General features: G+C 42.8%; 1 protein-coding gene across 1 annotated transcript in view; it reads right to left on the bottom strand.

Moving 5' to 3' along the window:
- Nucleotides 1-11,748: 11,748 nt before the first annotated feature.
- Nucleotides 11,749-19,191, bottom strand: part of si:ch211-140m22.7 (uncharacterized protein LOC570370 homolog) — a 33,359-nt gene continuing 25,916 nt past the window's right edge. Inside the window, exon 7 of the mRNA XM_060930398.1 lies at nt 11,749-12,559. Coding sequence (XP_060786381.1) covers nt 12,528-12,559 — 32 coding nt within the window. The 3' untranslated portion in view covers nt 11,749-12,527. The remainder of the gene's footprint in view (nt 12,560-19,191) is intronic.

Genomic DNA, 19,191 nt, shown 5'->3' with positions numbered 1-19,191 from the left:
CTGGCGACTCGTCCAGGGTGTACCCTGCCTTTTGCCCGTAGTCAGCTGGGATAGGCTCCAGCTTGCCTGCGACCCTGTAGAACAGGATAAAGTGGCTAGAGATAATGAGATGAGATGAGACTATTACATTTCGTGTGACAACAGGGGGGAAAACGTCGTCAACAGAAACAACCTGCGACCCTGTAGAAGGATAAAGCGGCTAGAGATAATGAGATGAGATAATAACATAAAGGCTAATACTATTAAAAACAGAGTATTCGTAGTTTGAATGTACACACAGTGCCTTTATATTACAGATACCAGAGGTGGACAGTAACGAAGTACATTTACTTGAATACTGTACTTAAGTACACTTTCTGAGTATCTGTACTTTACTTGAGTATTAATTTTTCTGGAAACTTATGACTTTAACTTCACTACATTTGAAATATTGTACTTTTTACTCCAGTACATTTCTATCAAGGTCCTCGTTACTCATTACTATGAAGCAGGTTTGAAAGTGGATGTTTTTTTCTTTTCTTTTCTAAAACGTGATTGTTTTTTTCGCAGGTGACACTGAGACAGACTATCAGTAATCACTAGGGTCATGTCACGTCCATAGACTGTATAAAATCAAGTTCAATGATTTCTCTGCAGCATTATTTAACACGATCAGTTGATGGCAGAATGGAAGGAGGCGGTTCTTCTGGGGAACGCACACACACCCATGGCCATACCTAAAACCCATGTTTCAGTTTTCTGAAAGGATTAAAGATTCGTTTTGTTTTAAATGTTTGCTTTGTTTGCCTAAAACGAACAACATCATGGCCTACAAAACCCCGCCGTCCAACCTGCAGAAGCTAGCGATAATGTTGCAATACCTATGCAGTCTGGCTAGTAAAATGGCTTACTATGGATTTGAGGTCTATAGGCTTGACCAGTTCAGCCTGTGTTTTGGCAGCTGACTGCTTGTCAGAACAAGCCATCGCCTTGTCCATGGCTAACGTTAACACATAGCTAGTTAATTTGGACACTATTAGTTAGCATGTAAAAACAGAGTTACGCTAACATGAATAACATTAACTTATCTGAAGTCCTTTCAGAAATATTTTAGCATAATCTTGCCAAATAAACAGAATGTAGAAATCTTTCTTTTCTAGTTACGTTAGCTACCCAATATGATTTCAAGTTTGAAAATAATTTGCTAGCATGTCAGGTGGCATTTCACTGACTAGCTAGCTTAACGTTAAACCGCCATGATGGCACAGCATGCGTTCATTTTGTGAATTCACATTTCTGTCCTTGGTAGCAGCATTAGGTTTTGTAAGCGTTGTGGCAATAATACAACAATGCATTGACAGAAAATGTACTTTTAATACTTAAGTATTTTTAAAAGCAAGTACTTCAGTACTTTAACTTACTGTAAGTAAAAATTTGACTGGACAACTTTCACTTGTATCGGAGTAACATTTGACCAGTGGGATCTGTACTTTGACTTAAGTAATGAAGTTGGGTTCTTTGTCCACTTTTGACAGATACACTAATGGTACAGTTTATGAAATAAATGTATGTGCATTTATACACATTACAGATTGTAATCAGACATTGGCAAGTAAATTAAGTACAAAACACCTTACTGTCTGATTGAGAAACAGTTTGTCACCTAAAATATCCAGCTAACATCCGTCATGTGGTCAGAAACTGACATCAATTAAAGTTTAGAATATGATTTACACATACAGTATTATCCATGGGGAACAGATGAGCCAGTCTCGAACTGTACACTAACTAACTGAAAATCATTATTTTCATAATCATTATGCAACAGCTATAGTTGACATTTGGCCTGTAAGTGGTAAGAAGTAGGCCTAATTAATAAAACAGTTTGTTCACAATATAAAGACAGATAAATACATATTAAAACAAACTTGTTTATGAACAGTTTTGTTGTGTTTATGTTACAGTATATCCTCTAATTAATTATATACACTACCGTTCAAAATGGTCATGAGCTTTGGGTAATGACAGAAAGAACAAGATCACGGATACAAGCGGCTGAAATGAGTTTCCTTCGCAGGGTGGCTGGGCGCTCCCTTAGAGATAGGGTGAGAAGCACAGTCACTCGGGAGGAGCTCGGAGTAGAGCCGCTGCTCCTCCACATCGAGAGGAACCAGCTGAGGTGGCTCGGGCATCTTTTTCGGATGCCTCCTGGACGCCTCCCTGGGGAGGTGTTCCAGGCATGTCCCCCTGGGAGGAGGCCCCAGGGAAGACCCAGGACACGCTGGAGGGACTATGTCTCTCGGCTGGCCTGGGAACGCCTCGGTGTTCTTCCCGAGGAGCTGGCTGAGGTGTCTGGGGAAAGGGAAGTTTGGGCTTCCATGCTTAGACTGCTGCCTCCGCGACCCGGTCCCGGATAAGCGGAAGAAGACGAGACGAGACGAGACCGTTCAAAAGTTTGGGGTCACCCAGACAATTGTGTTTTTTCCATGAAAAGTCACACTTTTATTTACCACCATAAGTTGTAAAATGAATAGAAAATATAGTCAAGACATTTTTCTGGCCATTTTGAGCATTTAATCGACCCCACAAATGTGATGCTCCAGAAACTCAGGTGGGGTTTACATTAGACCGTATCAGCGGATCATCAGATTAACGTTTTTAAAACGATTAGCGTGCACACAGCAACACCAATACACGATTCGCGTGCACATAGCAACACCAATATACGGATACGCTCGGCTCCGCAGGCATCCTGCGCTCCAAATCACTCCGCCCTGAACAGCGAGTGCCCTCTGGAGGGTGCGCACTCCGGCCCTGCGCAGCTCACAGAGCGCGCAAGTATAGCGCACGAGCAGTGATTCGGGACTGAGCCGCTGTGTGTGTGATCCCAGTGCATATCACTTACCACTTGCAAGTGGAAGGATGGCAAGCCTAAAGACAATCATAACTATACAATGGGCAGTATTTGCATCAGTATTTGCAGTATTTTCATACTTTTATACTCTTTAATGAAAGGTGATACAAGGCGGAAGTCCGCGCCCTTTTTCAGCAGTCGCGTCACATGACCAACGCCAGCGAATCAGGAAGGTGGATGTCACAGTGACGTTGTCCAATGACGACGCCAGCTAGAGCTCAGCACAGCATATCTGCGTATTCTCAATGTTTACACAGCACCGGACCAGACACGATCTGGATTGAATACGTGGACCCTGGCGGATTCCCGTTTCCCGGCGTTTCTAGGCGTTTTAATGTAAACGGACAGTGCATCCGCGAAGAAAACGAGACAGATACAGTCTAATGTAAACTTGGCCTTAATCTGCTCAAAGGAAGGTCAGTTTTATAGCTTCTCTAAAGAGCTAAACTGTTTTCAGCTGTGCTAACATGATTGTACAAGGGTTTTCTAATCATCCATTAGCCTTCTGAGGCAATGAGCAAACACATTGTACCATTAGAACACTGGAGTGAGAGTTGCTGGAAATGGGCCTCTATACACCTATGGAGATATTGCACCAAAAACCAGACATTTGCAGCTAGAATAGTCATTTACCACATTAGCAATGTATAGAGTGGATTTCTGATTAGTTTAAAGTGATCTTCATTGAAAAGAACAGTGCTTTTCTTTCAAAAATAAGGACATTTCAAAGTGACCCCAAACTTTTGAACGGTAGTGTAAGTCACATTATGATGTTAATAAGGACAGTTTGTAGATAACATTTGGTTTTATTACAAATTTGAAATAGGAAAAGATGAGCTAGTCTCTAGCTGAAAACTAACTGAAAAATCCAGTTTGGTCTGCTCAGCCACCAAGTTGCCAAAACACAGGCTAAGCTGTTCAAACTGGTGGACCGTCTCTGTCGACTGGAAAATGGTGAAAGAGGGGGAAATTCCTGAATTGCTGTTACTAATGTAACCCTCCAAGTTGGCACACGTTTGTGGAAACTCTCGTCCTTCTCAGCGGGCATGGAACACACGGGCTACAGGTGGTTTATAGAAATGCCGTTTATTGCAGATCGAACACATACATACAACTTCACTCTTCTCCCGTCTTTTTTTTTTTCATCTCGAGTGTCCCTCCTTTTTTTCCCTCCCCCCTTTGGTCACTTTACCCCCGGAACCAATCTACTCATGACCCTTAACAAAATGTTATGTGAGACTGCTTCATAAAACAAAATACAAACAAAATACAAACAAAATAAAATAGTGTAATATATTCTGTTACACTAATACAACACTGTAGAAAAGTTGTTTTAAGACACATATGTCACTATAAGGCAATTATAAATTTTCAGACATTTAATGGTAATATTGAAGCTGGAAAAGAACTCACCAGGTGGCAAAGATGGTCTACAGGCTTGACCAGTTCAACCTGTGTTTTGGCAGCTGACTGCTTGTCAGAACAAGCCATCACAGGGGGATACTGCAAACACCATTACAATGATATGTTGGCATCCATCTGTCTCGCGAGACAATGGAAACTGTGCTTTAAGTCAACTTTTGATACAGCTTCTACGATGGCTGTGCAGACCGATCTTAGATCGGCAGGCCTTGCTACAGTTATCGCAAACAAACACAAATTCTTAACCAAGAGGGGCCAGGATACGCCCCTGCCTTCTGAGCTCTTGTCTTTCGTCTGAGCATTGGAAACGCTTCTCCTCACCTCTCAAGACACCAGCCTTTACAGCTACCCTCCAATTCCCACGCTCCACCACAACTGTCTCCCAGGTCTTTGGGTCAGTGTTACAAGACAGCATGTCACGCTTACAAACATCTTTGTATCTTAAGATGGGTCTGCCTGTAGGGCGAGAGCCAGACGCGAGTTCTCCATAAAGAATATCCTTTGGGATACGGCCATCATCCATACGCCTGACATGTCCTAGCCACCTCAAACGTCGCTGAGAAAGAAGAGCGAACATGCTCAGGATGCCTGCACAAGCAAGCACAATCTTGTTTGGGACACGATCTTTCCAAGAGATGTCCAAAATGCGCCTGATGTTTCTTAGGTGGAAGGAGTTTAGTCTGCGCTCCTGGCGGGAGTACAGTGTCCAGTTTTCACTGCCATAGAGAAGTGTGTTTAGCACATACACCTGGTAGACTGCCAGCTTGGTATTGGAGGTTAGTAGGCTGCTATCCCATACTCTCTTTGCCAGGCAAGCCATGGATGTTGCAGCTTTGCCGATACGTTGATCAAGCTCTGCATCCATGGAGATGTTACCAGAGACGATAGAGCCAAGATAGGCAAAGTCGTCAACTACCTCGAGAGTGTGGTCATCAATGCCACTTGGAATGTTGCTAACATCACGGGTCATTACTTTGGTCTTTTTTAGGCTGATAGTTAGGCAAAACTCTCGGCAAGCAAGTGCAAAACCGTTAATAAGACGCTGTAGATCATCCTCAGGATGTGCTACAAGAACTGCATCATCAGCAAAGAGTAGTTCCCTGACAAGGATCTGCCGTATTTTTGTCTTTGCCCAAAGGGGTGCCAGATTTACACACAGTTACAATAGTCTTCCAGTTATCCCCAATGTAAGGGTCATGTTCCACTGTAAACTCAGAAAAACAAAAGTGCCCATGCTTATTTTCTCACTCATCATGTGATTACGTGATTACCACCAGACTACCAGCATCACTAATTTACGATATCAGGTTCAGTGGCAAACCCTACAGGAACGGTGAGCAGTAAACAAGCTAATAATGATGTATAGGATAGTTAACAACCAAGTAGCTATACCAACAACGTATCTGATCCCAACTACTTCTACAACAAGAGGGCACAATCAATGGTTCCTTATACCATTCACACGGACCCAGACTTATCAGCATTCATTCTTTCCTGATACAATCCGACTGTGGAACAACCTGCCATCATCTACTACTGCCTGCACCTCAGTTAACACCTTCAAGAATGAGCTGCAGAGCATGATCCTACGCTGCTAAAACTAATCTTAAATGTTTTTATCTGTATATATTGGCTAATTTTAAACCTGCATATACATTTTAATGTGGCCTGAACTTTTTTTGGAAGAAGAAGATTTTCCATCGATGTTTAAAGTCATATTATTGAGAAATCAAATGTTGACAGCACTGAATGCAGTGCAGCTATACAACCCCATTGCATGGAGTTCTGCTGCGTTCAGCTACAGGTCAACTTGAAGTTTCTACTCATCATCTTGGAGTAGTCTTCTCTTGGGGTAGAGTTCCTTGTTTATGGAGTGAAATCAAATTAACATGGCTGTGCACAGCATCGGAAATAAAAGTACAAAGTAAGAAGTACTAACTACATTACAGGCATTTAGCAGACACTCTTATCCAGAGCGACGTACAACATATTCAGAGCAGCCTGGGGAGCTGTTGGGGGTTAAGATTAGATTAGATAAAAATTTATTGATCCCTTTGGGAGGGTTCCCTCAGGGAAATTAAGATTCCAGCAGCATCATTACAGATAAACAGAGAAAAGAAATAGAGGAAAACTTCTAGATAAATTAAAATAAATTAAGTATTTACATATACAAATATAAAAAGAATAAGATATGGGGAAGAGAGGAAGGGGGAGGGGGAAAGGAGGAAAAAAGGGGGGGGGGCGGCAGGAGAGATATTGCACTTTATGTTGCACGTTATATTGCACATTGTCTGGTATTGCTTATTGTTAGGCTAGGCTACCGCTTCTTCCCGTCGTCTGTCCTCCTGTTACCCCCCCCAGAGAGGAGTTGTACAGTCTGATAGCATGAGGGACAAAGGAGTTTTTAAGTCTGTTCGTCCTGCACTTGGGAAGGAGCATTCTGTCACTGAACAGGCTCTTCTGGTTGCTGATGACGGTGTGCAGAGGGTGACTGGCATCATCCATGATGTTCAATAGTTTGTCCATAGACCTCTTCTCTGCCACCATCACCAGAGAGTCCAGCTTCATGCCGACCACAGAGCCGGCCCGCCTGATCAGTTTGTCCAGCCTGGATGTGTCCTTCTTGGATGTGCTGCCCCCCCCCAGCACACCATGGTGTAAAACAGGACACTGGCGACCACAGACTGATAGAACATCCACAGGAGTTTCCTGCAGATGTTAAAGGACCATAGCCTACTAAGGAAGTATAGCCTGCTCTGTCCCTTCCTGTATAAGTGTTTGGTGTTGCAAGTCCAGTCTAGCTTGCTGTCCAGCCACAGCCCAAGTTACTATAGGAATCCACAGCCTCCACCTCGACTCCCTTGATCAGAACTGGTCGTGACCTTGGTCTGGACCTCCCAAAGTCAATAACCAGCTCCTTGGTCTTTGAGGTGTTGAGCTGCAGATGGTTCCTGTTGCACCACATAGCAAAGTCCCTCACCAGGCTCCTATACTCCTCCTCTCTGTCATCACTGATACACCCAACAATGGCTGTGTCATTGGCAAACTTCTGAATGTGACACAGCTCCGAGTTGTAGCAGAAGTCCGTGGTGTACAGGGTGAAGAGAAGAGGGGCCAGCACCGTGCCCTGGGGTGCTCTGGTGCTGCTAATCACAGTGTCAGACATGATGTCCTTCAGCCTGACGTACTGCAGCCTGTCAGTGAGGTAGCTGGAGATCCAGGTGATCAGGCAAGGGTCCACTCACATCCTGTTCAGTTTGTCCTGAAGCAATAGGGGCTGGATGGCGTTGAAGGCACTCGAGAAGTCCAAGAAGAGGATCCTCACTGTGCCATTTCCCTTATCCAGATGCAAGTGGGCTCGGTGTAGCAGGTAGAGGATGGCGTCTTCCACACCAACACCTGCCCGGTACGCAAACTGCAGACAGTTCTGGGCATGTTGTACCTGAGGTCTGAGGAAGCTGAGGAAGAGCCGCTTGAACATCTTCATCAGATGTGAAGTGAGTGCCACTGGTTGGAAGTAATTTGGCTTGCTGGGCCAATTCTTTTTGGGAACTGGAATGACACATGATGTCTTCCAGAGGGTGGGCACTCTCCCCAGCTGCAGGCTGAGGTTGAAGATGCGTTGGAGTGGTTCACCCAGTTCAGCAGCACAGGTCTTCAGTAGTTGTGGACACACCTTATCCGGGCCTGCTGCTTTCCTGGGGTGAAGCTTCCTCAGTTGACCTCTGACCTGGTCTGCAGTAATGCATGGAGGAGTCTGTGTTGAGGTGGGGGAGGAGGGGGCTGCTGTGATGACTGGGGGGAGGTGTGTTGAGGGAAGAAGGAGAGATGGCTGCAGTGAGGGAGAGGGTGGGGAGGACGTGGGCTGGTTGAACCGATTGAAGAAGTCATTCAACTCATTCGCCCTCTCCACTGTCCCCTCAACGACTCTGGTCTTTGTATTGTGGCCTGTGATGGTTTTCACACCTTCCCAGACCTCCCTCATGCTGTTCTCCTTCAGCTTCTGCTCCACCTTTCTCCTGTAGCTGTCCTTAGCTTCCCTCACACAGCGTTTTACCTCCTGTTGTGCTGCTTTCATCGCCTCCCTATCCCTGCTCCTGAAGGCAGCCGTCTTCCTGTTGAGGACAGCTTTGACTTCCTGTGTTACCCATGGCTTGTTATTAGGGTAACACAGTTCAGCTGTTCCTGCTGGTCCAGGGAATCCAACCAGTGACCTTTTGGTCTCAAAGCTGCTTCGCAAACCTTTAGGCTTCCCCCATGCTTTTAAATAAGTTATGCTTATTTATACACAAGTATCTGCTTTAGATCAATCAACATACAGTCATATTCACTTGTTAAATATGTAACATGGAATACACAGTTCGTTGTTTGAGGAGAAAAACACATGCGACTCGTCACAGTTGGTTGGATAGCTTGATGCTATCCATGAGGCGTCCATCATGTTCTTTTTTTTTTACACTTTGAATGTTGAAATACCAAAGTCAAAAACAATGTCATCCAGACCTTATAAGGCAAGTCGAACGCAGGCAGCATACATAAATCTACTACACTATCGGCAGGTAGTCGAATGGCATTATGGGTAATGTAGGAAACCAAAGTGAAAATAGACCAACATGTTGACGTATGAAGTTTAAACTCAAGGTCAACTAAGACTTTCACTACAAAATAACTCTTGGATGCCACTGAAGATAATAAATATTATCCATCCATCTATTATCCGTAACTGCTTATCCTGTACAGGGTCGCGGGCAAGCTGGAGCCTATCCCAGCTGACTATGGGCGAGAGGCAGGGTACACCCTGGACAAGTCACCAGGTCATCACAGGGCTGACACGTAGAGACAAACAACCATTCACACTCACATTCACACCTACGGTCAATTTAGAGTCACCAATTAGCCTAACCTGCATGTCTTTGGACTGTGGGGGAAACCGGAGGAAACCCACGCAGACATGGGGAGAACATGCAAACTCTACACAGAAAAGCCCCTGTTGGCCACTGGGCTCGAACCCAAAACCTTCTTGCTGTGAGGCGACAGTGCTAACCACTACACCACCGTGCCACCAGTCAGTAATTAAATATACCCACAAGGTTATGTACATTGTCGATGTACTGTATCCGATAAGATGAACCCTGAATATATTGTTAATTTCTAATAGAAGTACCTATATCAGCTAGGTATACATACTAAAGTATTGTAAGTGTACTGTAACTGTTAGTGTATCGTATTCTATGGTCTATAGCTTTCAATTTAACAATATCCTGTTTGCTTCAAAATAAGTTAATCTATTCACTAATGTTAATAGTGGTGGCTCAACAGTTAAAGCTTTGTGTTATTGAACCCTTAAGCAAGGCCCTTAATGGTCTGTGCTCTCAGAGTGCAGTATCATGGCTGACCCTGTGCCCTGATCTGCAACTTCCTAACAATCTGAGATATGTGAAGAAAAGAATTTCACTGTGCTGTAATGGATACGAGACAAATAAAGGCTTCTTCTTTTTAATATGAAGCAAATCTGAAGATCTGACCATTTCAGTGCACCAAAGGATCAATGGGAACCTAAAATAAAATCAAACTTTTATTCAGGGGTCCCACTTGAAGAGTGGACCCCTGGAGAGTTAGATCAAAAGGTGTAGGCTATCTGCTGGTACCTCGTATAGTAAAGGCTACATCAGGGGGTAGAGCCCTTTTTTTTTTTTTTACAAAGCCCCACAGTTATCGAACAGCCTTCCAAGTAGTGTTTGGGACTCAGACAGTCTCAGTGTTTAAGTCTTGGCTGAAAACATATCTGTTTAGTCAAGCCTTTTGTTAATAGTGTTTGAGGTAAATGAGTAGATCTGGAGGGTCCTCAGACATAGAGTGTTTTGGTAAACTGGGATGTATGGATGCTGTCAGCCCCTCACTCGCTTGCTCACTCGAGTTTGTTCACGGTGTAGTGGCTGGCTGCTGTTTTATGTCCCGGGGCTCCCTCATGCCTGTGTTACCTTCTGGCTCTCCCCTTTTAGTTATGCTGTCATAGTTAGTTTTGCGGGGCAGCACAGTGGTGTAGTGGTTAGCGCTGTTGCCTCACAGCAAGAAGGTCCGGGTTCAAGCCCCGTGGCCGGCGAGGGCCTTTCTGTGCGGAGTTTGCATGTCCGCGTGGGTTTCCTCCAGGTGCTCCGGTTTCCCCCACAGTCCAAAGACATGCAGGTTAGGTTAACTGGTGACTCTAAATCGACCGTAGGTGTGAATGGTTGTCTGTATCTATGTGTCAGCCCTGTGACGACCTGGCGACTTGTCCAGGGTGTACCCTGCCTTTCGCCCGTCGTCAGCTGGGATAGGCTCCAGCTTGCCTGCGACCCTGTAGAACAGGATAAAGTGGCTAGAGATAATGAGAGATGAGATGAGAGTTAGTTTTACCAGAGTCCCTGCTTGCATTCGGCGCAAAATGTATACTGTTCCTACTCATCAGGTGACATTGGGCATACCTAACAACCTGTGTCCCCCCCGAGTTACATGTCAATCCTGAGATCGAGATGCTGACCTCTTCTGCTCCTCGGACCTGCCTGATCCATCCTGATGCCCTATGTCTGGTTGGAGTCTCATCACAGCACTCCTGTGGAGGACGGCCCCATATGGACAGATGAAAGTCACACTTGGAAGACGCTCTGGACACTTACAGTAATGCTTTTATGGCTGAGGACTTTAGTTGACTTGCTAACTTTAGGACTGCAGTTGTCATGAACAATTTTGCACTCAAGTTTCCATCAATGAAACAGACTTCATGTTAAAACTGTTAAACATGTTATAATCACGCTATCTGTTATCACCCAAATGAGGATGGGTTCCCTTTTGAGTCTGGTTCCTCTCAAGGTTTCTTCCTCATGTCATCTGAGGGAGTTTTTCCTTGCCACCATCGTCACAGGCTTGATCATTGGGGATAGATTAGGGATAAAATTAGCTCATATTTAAAAAGTCATTAAAATTCTGTAAAGCTGCTTTGCAACAATGTCTGTTGTTAAAAGCACTATACAAATAAAACTTGATTTGAAGTCAGGGTCAAATGTCAAGTTCCCTGACTTACTGACTAAAAAGCTGAATTTCCGTGACATATAATGAACAGAAAAACAGGCCTCTTTGAAGCTGAGCAGACAAAAAACAGCCACTGTATTTTACACCCATCAATTTGCGAGCTTTATTTATAAATTCACGGATGGTTTCAGTCCAAAAGTTAGTTTTTGCTGTTTAAACCTAGTGAAACACTGCATGGAAAATACTGCCATTTTGCCAAAATGGCAACTAAAATTTAAACATGTTACAAACAAAATTCCCTGATGTCAAATGACTTGGCCCAAAACACAATAAAAATCCCTTGACTTTCTATGTCTGGAATAGAATTTTAAAAATTCCATGACCCATGGGAACCCTGTTTATTACACTAGGTAATGACAAGGAAGGAAGAACATCAGAAAAAAATTTATTTTCCACAAATTTTCAGAAAAGATCCACATCCAGCCCCCCCACACACACACAAGCCAAGAGGCCTTTATTTATCACAAGTGCACAAGTGAAATTTAACCTCTGCATTTAACCCATCTGAAGCAGTGAACACACACACACAGAGCAGCTATGCTCTAACACCCAGGGAGCAGTTGTGGGTTCAGTGCCCTTGCTCAAGGGCACTTCGGCCCAACCTTCAGGCCATGGCTGCCCCGTATTAACCTAACCACATGTCTCCTAATGGACCGTGGGGGAAACTGGAGCACCCGGAGGAAACCCACGCAGACATGGGGAGAACATACAAACTCCACACAGAAAGGCCCCCGTTGGCTCCTGGGCTCGAACCCAGAACCTTCTTGCTGTGAGGCAACAGTGCTAACCACTACATCACCGTGTCACCCACAGTGCAAACTGCAGACGCGTGCGCGCACACACACCAAAAACAAACAAACAAACAAACAAACAAAAAAAAAAAACGACATATGGATATATTTATTCAATTTGTTCTCTACTCATAGAAGCCTGGCAAAAATGCAGATTATAAGTGCATATTTCACAAATATTATATAAATGTCCTCCCAACCTGTAATTTGACACAGGTACAAACAGACACTTGTTATGCGAATGCTGGAATGGCTTCACAGTCCCCAAAATATATGGCACAAAGAGCAACCAGGGTCATCGTATTTGTCCCAGACCGAAGCACAAGATGGCGTAATGGTGTGAAAAATGTTGTTTACTTGGTAGAAACTTCATCCAGCTTTGGTTCTGTAATTAAAAAGAAAGTCATTTTAATTAAAGCCTTAACAGACACTGGGCTCAGGCTTACTATTAACTTTAGAAACACATTATCCCACTTGATCACGTGTTTGGTAGCTTTGTGTTCATATTTATTTCATGCTTGGCTGATCCTCCTAAAATACAACCAATATAATTATCATTATCATTTATTAAGGACACAAGTTAAAAGGCTATGCAAAATTGTACATAAATTATAAAATTACTCACCAATTGCAATGCAGTTTATTAGCTTCTGCGTTATTTAATTTTAAACTTAAAACCTTACATGGATCATAGGGATCAGCAGTGGTGGACAGTAATAAACGTACATGCATTTCATTCCTGTGCTTATTACCTAAAAATTTGTATCTGTACTTTATTAAAGTATTTCATGTTTGCAGAATTTATATATTTGCTCCACTTCATTAAAGCAGAAAATCCTCCTTTTACTTCCTTTTCTACTTATATATATATATATATATATCTCAATCACTCTGAAGTAGGAAAAAAACCTAGATTGGCTCAAATATCTGAATATGATGCACTTTCAAACTGAACCAAACAGATTAATTTACTGCTAAAATGCAATTTATTTATTTAAGTACGCCTTTATAAACAAACCGATGAAATGCATACATTTCTGGCAAACCTCTTTTATGCATACTGCAATTAATTGAGTTTTTACTCTTACAGTTTGTTTTATTAGCACATTTCAGCAGGTAAACATGTTACCGAATGCCACTGTAAAAAAAAAAAGAATTTTTTAAAAATGTTTTTGGCTTCTCATTCCTACTTTGTCTTTTTTTGTCATTGCTCTTTTATTTCTGCTGTTCTAATTTTTTATATCCTCATTTCTTATACAGTCTGTCATTCCTGTAGGCTGTGTGTGCAAGAAAAGGAAGAACAAGATCAACTGTGAGCTACTGCTCACTTGCGTATCTCCCCGCTCTTGCTTATATCAGAACGCAAGCGATCGAAGGAATAGGACACTTATTATGAATGTTGACTTCAACAAATAATTAACCCTGAAACAAGTAAGTAAAGGGCAGTGTTCTCCCCAGGGATTTCAAATAGCATCCTGGTAAACTGTCATTTTGAAATCACATTTTGCTACATAAAATAGTGTCAAAATCCACCCTATATGTTTCGTAAATACATGCAGTCGGTAAACAGGAAGTCAATGTGCGACAGACCTGAAAACGGTAAGCACGGTATAGAACCCCAAGCTGAAGCTCGGTACCAAATATCAAGCAGTTGTGATTTGTAGTTGTTGAGAAGTGTTACCAAAATTTTGTAAATCCACGCTATATGTTTTGTAAATACATTCAGTCGGTAAACAGGAAGCCGATGTGTGACAGACCTGAAAACGGTAAACACGGTATAGAACCCCAAGCTGAAGTTTGGTACCAAGTGGCTATGATCTGTGGTTGCTGAGAAAAAGGGTGTTTTGGACAGATGGAAATATGGACGGACAGAGGTAAACCAGTATACCCCCCTCCTTTGGAGCGGGGGTATAAAAAAAAAGAAAGGAACAGGAAGGGGGAAAAAAGAATAGGGGAGGGGAAGAAAGAGAAAAAGAGAAAGGAAGTTAAAAAAAGGGGCTGTTAAACAGTGGCTACTTTGAAGAATCAATTCTTTTTTAAAAAAAAAACAAAAAAAAAAACAAACCACTATCGCACAGTTCCATGTGTGTTCCAGGTGTTGTTTCAGAGTTTTGGTGTCTTCAGTATTATTCTGCAGTGTAGAAAACGGTAATACAGAAAAACCTATGAAGGAGTAGGGGTGTACAAACTTTTGACTGGTACAGCGTATATATATACACTACAAAATCACTGATACTGTATAAATCACTTAAGGATTTAATTTGCACTTTAAAAATCTACTTCTTCCCTCGATTCATTAAATAGCTTGTATTCAAGGTCAATGCACGACTGTCTTCATCTACTGTCATTGATTTGTTTTGTTATATCGTACAGCGTTTGTGTTGGTATCTCATCTCATTATCTCTAGCCGCTTTATCCTGTTCTACAGGGTCTCAGGCAAGCTGGAGCCTATCCCAGCTGACTATGGGCGAGAGGCGGGGTACACCCTGGACAAGTCGCCAGGTCATCACAGGGCTGACAGAGACACAGACAACCATTCACACTCACATTCACACCTACGGTCAATTTAGAGTCACCAGTTAACCTAACCTGCATGTCTTTGGACTGTGGGGGAAACCGGAGCACCCGGAGGAAACCCACGCGGACACGGGGAGAACATGCAAACTCCGCACAGAAAGGCCCTCGCCGGCCACAGGGCTCAAACCCAGACCTTCTTGCTGTGAGGTGACAGCGCTAACCACTACACCACCGTGCTGCCCTTGTGTTGGTATAATAATAAAAAAAAAGACTAAATTTGTTGGCGAGACAACAAATTTCTCTCAGATGGAAATCTCTGCCACCTCCATCCCATGCTATTTAGATTAAAGACATTTCAAATTGCATCAGGTTGGAACAAGAGTGCTCTGAGAGCACAATAATCCCCCCTGGCAACTCTGCCATAACTCTGGTAAAATGTGACTGAATTGAACGAAATTGCAATATGCGCATTACTGACCTATAACAAAGAATCCTGTCAAGTTTTGTGAAATTCCTCCAAAAATTGTGAGAGGAGTTGATTTCAGAAAGTGAGTACCCTTCCTGGGACAGACAGACATCGCCACAAGATAATCCCCCTTTGGGCCTTTCAGCCAGTGGGGGATAATAACTTTTTGCCAAACTACATGAAATTCCTCCAAAAATTGTGAGGGAAGTTGATTTCAGAAAGCAAGCACACATTGATGAAATTGCCAAAGTACAAGTTTGTTAATAATCAAGGGCATAACTCTGGGAAAATTTGCCCAAATTAAACAAAATTTCAATATGCATATAACCGTCATATAACAAAGCCTTTTGTCAAGTTTGGTGAAATTCCTCCACAAATTGTGAGAGGAGTTGATTTCAGAAGAACATACACCCTCATGAAATTGTCAAAGTACAAATTATTTAATCAAGGGTCAAAACTCTGGAAAATTTTCACAAACGAAATTAAATCGTAATATGCGCATTACTGTCATATAACAAGGCCTTTTGCCAAGCTTCAAGAAATTCATCCAAAAATTGTGAGAGGAGTTGATGTCAGAAGGCGAGCACACCTTCATGAAATTGTGAAAGTACAAGATTGTTAATCAAGGGCCGTAACTCTGGTAAAATGCAACCGAATTAAACAAAACAATATGCGCACTACCGACATATAACAATGCCTTTTGCCAAGTATGGTGAAATTCCTCCTAAAATTGTGAGAGGAGTTGATTTCAGAAGGAAAACACACTCATGAAATTGTCAAAGTATAATTTTGTTAATCAAGGGCTGTAACTCTAGTAAAATGTGACCCAATTTAACGAAATTGCAATATGCGTATTACCAACATATAACAAAGGATCCTGAATGAATGAATGAATGAACCCTTTATTGTCACTGTTGCCAGTGAAATTGGCCATCAACCTGCCCTTACAGAGGGGGAACAGGACAGGAAGACAGGGATAAAAGAAAAGAGAAACAGTAGTAACATGAGGAAAGATGAGGAAAAAAGAACACCCCCACACTATGCTCCTGTCAGGAGTACAGTGTGGGAGCATTTAAAAACCTCCGCACAAGCACACAATAACCCAAGCAACAACACAAGTACACTTTAAACACGGGACTTGAGGAGGTAATCCAGCGCAAGCAAGCAGCCGTCCGCTCCTGCAGCCATGAAGGCGCTGGTCACGCACCCGCTTGTCACTCTGGGGGTAAAAATGGCGACTGCGGAAAGTTAGAGAAGGAATGCAAGGAATGCGAGAGTGTCTCCCGGCAGTGACCTTCAGGGGGAAATGTTGCCTCAGCAAAGGCCTGAACCCAGGCCGGTGCTGTCTCAGGGCGCCGAATGTCGATAAGATATGAATTGTTTGGTCTTTCCAGACGCAGTCTTTGCACGTCCACACCACTCATCCATATCTGTCCATTCTATTCAAATTGATCTCCGAAAAACGTATTCCTTGCAAAGCTGAAAGCTGCTCCGAGATAACAACCATTTTGTGGTTAAAGTTCTGAATGTCCACAGTCTGAGTGCCAACAGCTTTGCCCACCACTCCAATCATATCGGGCAGCTTTGTGGGGCTTTGAACAGCTGTCACCGTTGTCTGATTTCCTTGATATACCAGGGCAATGCCTAATCCAATCAGCAAAAGTCTTGTAATCATGGTTCCGAATAGGTAGATATCTTCAACGTCCTCCACAGAAAGAATCGCCAGGCACATGACCCACCACCGCTCCCACGCGTCCATCGTGTAACCAGCCGCAAACATTCCAGCAGGACAGACGGGTTCCCCCGAACCCAAACTTCTCGTCGAGAAAACTGTGTCAATTTCGTTAGGAGACCAGTTTATCAATTCCATGCTTTTTTTAGTTTAGAAAGTAATGCAGGGAGAGTCTCTTCAAAAAGTACAGCAGACGAGACAAAACACAGAAGCACAAGCAGGGAAAAAAGGAGGGAGAGGGAGAGCAGAAAATGCCTTCCGTGGAAGCACAGAGAGAAAAAGTTCCTGCCAAGTTTCGTGAAATTCCTCCAAAAATTGTGAGAGGAGTTGATGTCAGAAGGTGAGTACTCTTCCTGGGATGGACAACCGGACGGACAGACGTCGCCACAACATAATCCCCCTTTGGGCCTTTCAGCCAGCGGGGGATAACAAATCAAACGTACACTGAAGGTGTCTGTGAATACATTTTGGGCAATGTGGACCCCTTTTTTCTCTTATGCTAAGCAACTGGATTTCCTTGCAATTCCAAGTTAAATTTTTTTTTTATTAAATTGTCACTCTTATCTCTATTCTTGGTGTATGGGGCCAAGGGCACTCTGTACTTTAACAGTGTAAAAACCTTAGAATGTGGACTACACTGTTCATTTGATCTGGTTGACCTGTGAAATGACAGTCATACTAAGCTAGTATTTTCTTTTGTTTCTTTTTGTTCTGTCGTATGTGTTTTATACTCTTTTGTCTCATTGTTCATGTTACTCCATATTCCTAATGTATAATTTACAAGTGCAGTTATTTTGTAATGTAGATTACAGTAAAACTCAATAAAAAGAAGTGTGAAAAGAAAGACCAAAAAATAAATAAGGATAATTTTAACTTCACAAGTCTGTCATACTATCATGCACAAAAAAAAAAAAAAAACTTGGCCCAGAACGTCCTTATTATTTGAAATCCATGATTTCATAACTGACAGTTTCAATCATGTCCTGAATTGGACAAGTATGCTCTTGTTTTGTTCTGCGGTCAGAGAGGTCTCTAGGAACTGATGATCAAAATAATAACTACAATAAATCAGCATGTACATAAGTAACTAAAAAAAATCTTTGACATTTTAGTACAAAAAACATACTTTTGTACTTTAAAGCTAGACGGCCTTTCGACTTCATAAAATCAGTGAAATTTAGTTCCGTCTGAAATGTGGTCATTGTGATATATGCTTATTTCTGTAATATCTCACAAAATATCAGGCCATTCTGTGGCTGGGAAGTTATTTAATTTGAGGGGATTAAAGCAAATAATGTGCATGAAATCGCTTGCTTCGCGCAGTCAAGCAGACAGAGGAAGTCCGTGTGCGCATGCGCAGGTTTACCTTCTTTTGGGTTTTACAGCAGCTGGCATCCACAGTGTTGCATTACAGCCATCTACAGGTTTACCTTTGAGCGTGCACTGACAGTTCCATCATTCTGTCACTAAACGAATAGCTGATCAACCGAGGTGCTCGCTGAGCACCGATATTTATTAGTCCTGCATTTCCTTTCCTTCGTATATAACATAACGTCTTTTCTTCCATCTTTCCATTACTGTACTCAGTCTTTCACACTTCATTCTCACACTCGTGTCCTCCATTTTTCTCTCCTGTTTCAAATTTGTATCCCACAATGCCTTGCGGCGGCACAGTGGTGTAGTGGTTAGCGCTGTCGCCTCACAGCAAGAAGGTCCGGGTTCGAGCCCCGTGGCCGGCGAGGGCCTTTCTGTGCGGAGTTTGCATGTTCTCCCAGTGTCCGCGTGGGTTTCCTCCGGGTGCTCCGGTTTCCCCCACAGTCCAAAGACATGCAGGTTAGGTTAACTGGTGACTCTAAATTGACTGTAGGTGTGAATGTGAATGGTTGTCTGTGTCTATGTGTCAGCCCTGTGATGACCTGGCGACTTGTCCAGGGTGTACCCCGCCTTTCACCCGTAGTCAGCTGGGATAGGCTCCAGCTTGCCTGTGACCCTGTAGGACAGAATAAAGCGTCTAGAGATAATGAGATGAGATGAGACAATGCCTTGCACAAACAGGGAAAGACCACCACATGATGCATGACGTAGTATCTTGCATTGGGTCATAGTGAAACAGGAAAAAAAAAAAGATAGCGGAGAATTTAGGGCCACTTGGAGATAAATTCATTAAATTGTTCTATTTGAAAAAATAATAAAATTGGAAGTCTGTGATTCGAATTCAGTAGCTTTTGGTCAACTAAACAAAAATAACATTTGGGTGTTGGGGAAAATTCTTTTTATGACAAACTTGAAAAATCTGAAAGGC

Source organism: Neoarius graeffei, chromosome 9 (genome assembly GCF_027579695.1).
Source record: "Neoarius graeffei isolate fNeoGra1 chromosome 9, fNeoGra1.pri, whole genome shotgun sequence".
NCBI classification, from domain to species: domain Eukaryota; kingdom Metazoa; phylum Chordata; class Actinopteri; order Siluriformes; family Ariidae; genus Neoarius; species Neoarius graeffei.
Note: the sequence above shows the minus strand (reverse complement) of the source record. Positions and strands in the feature narration are given on the sequence as shown.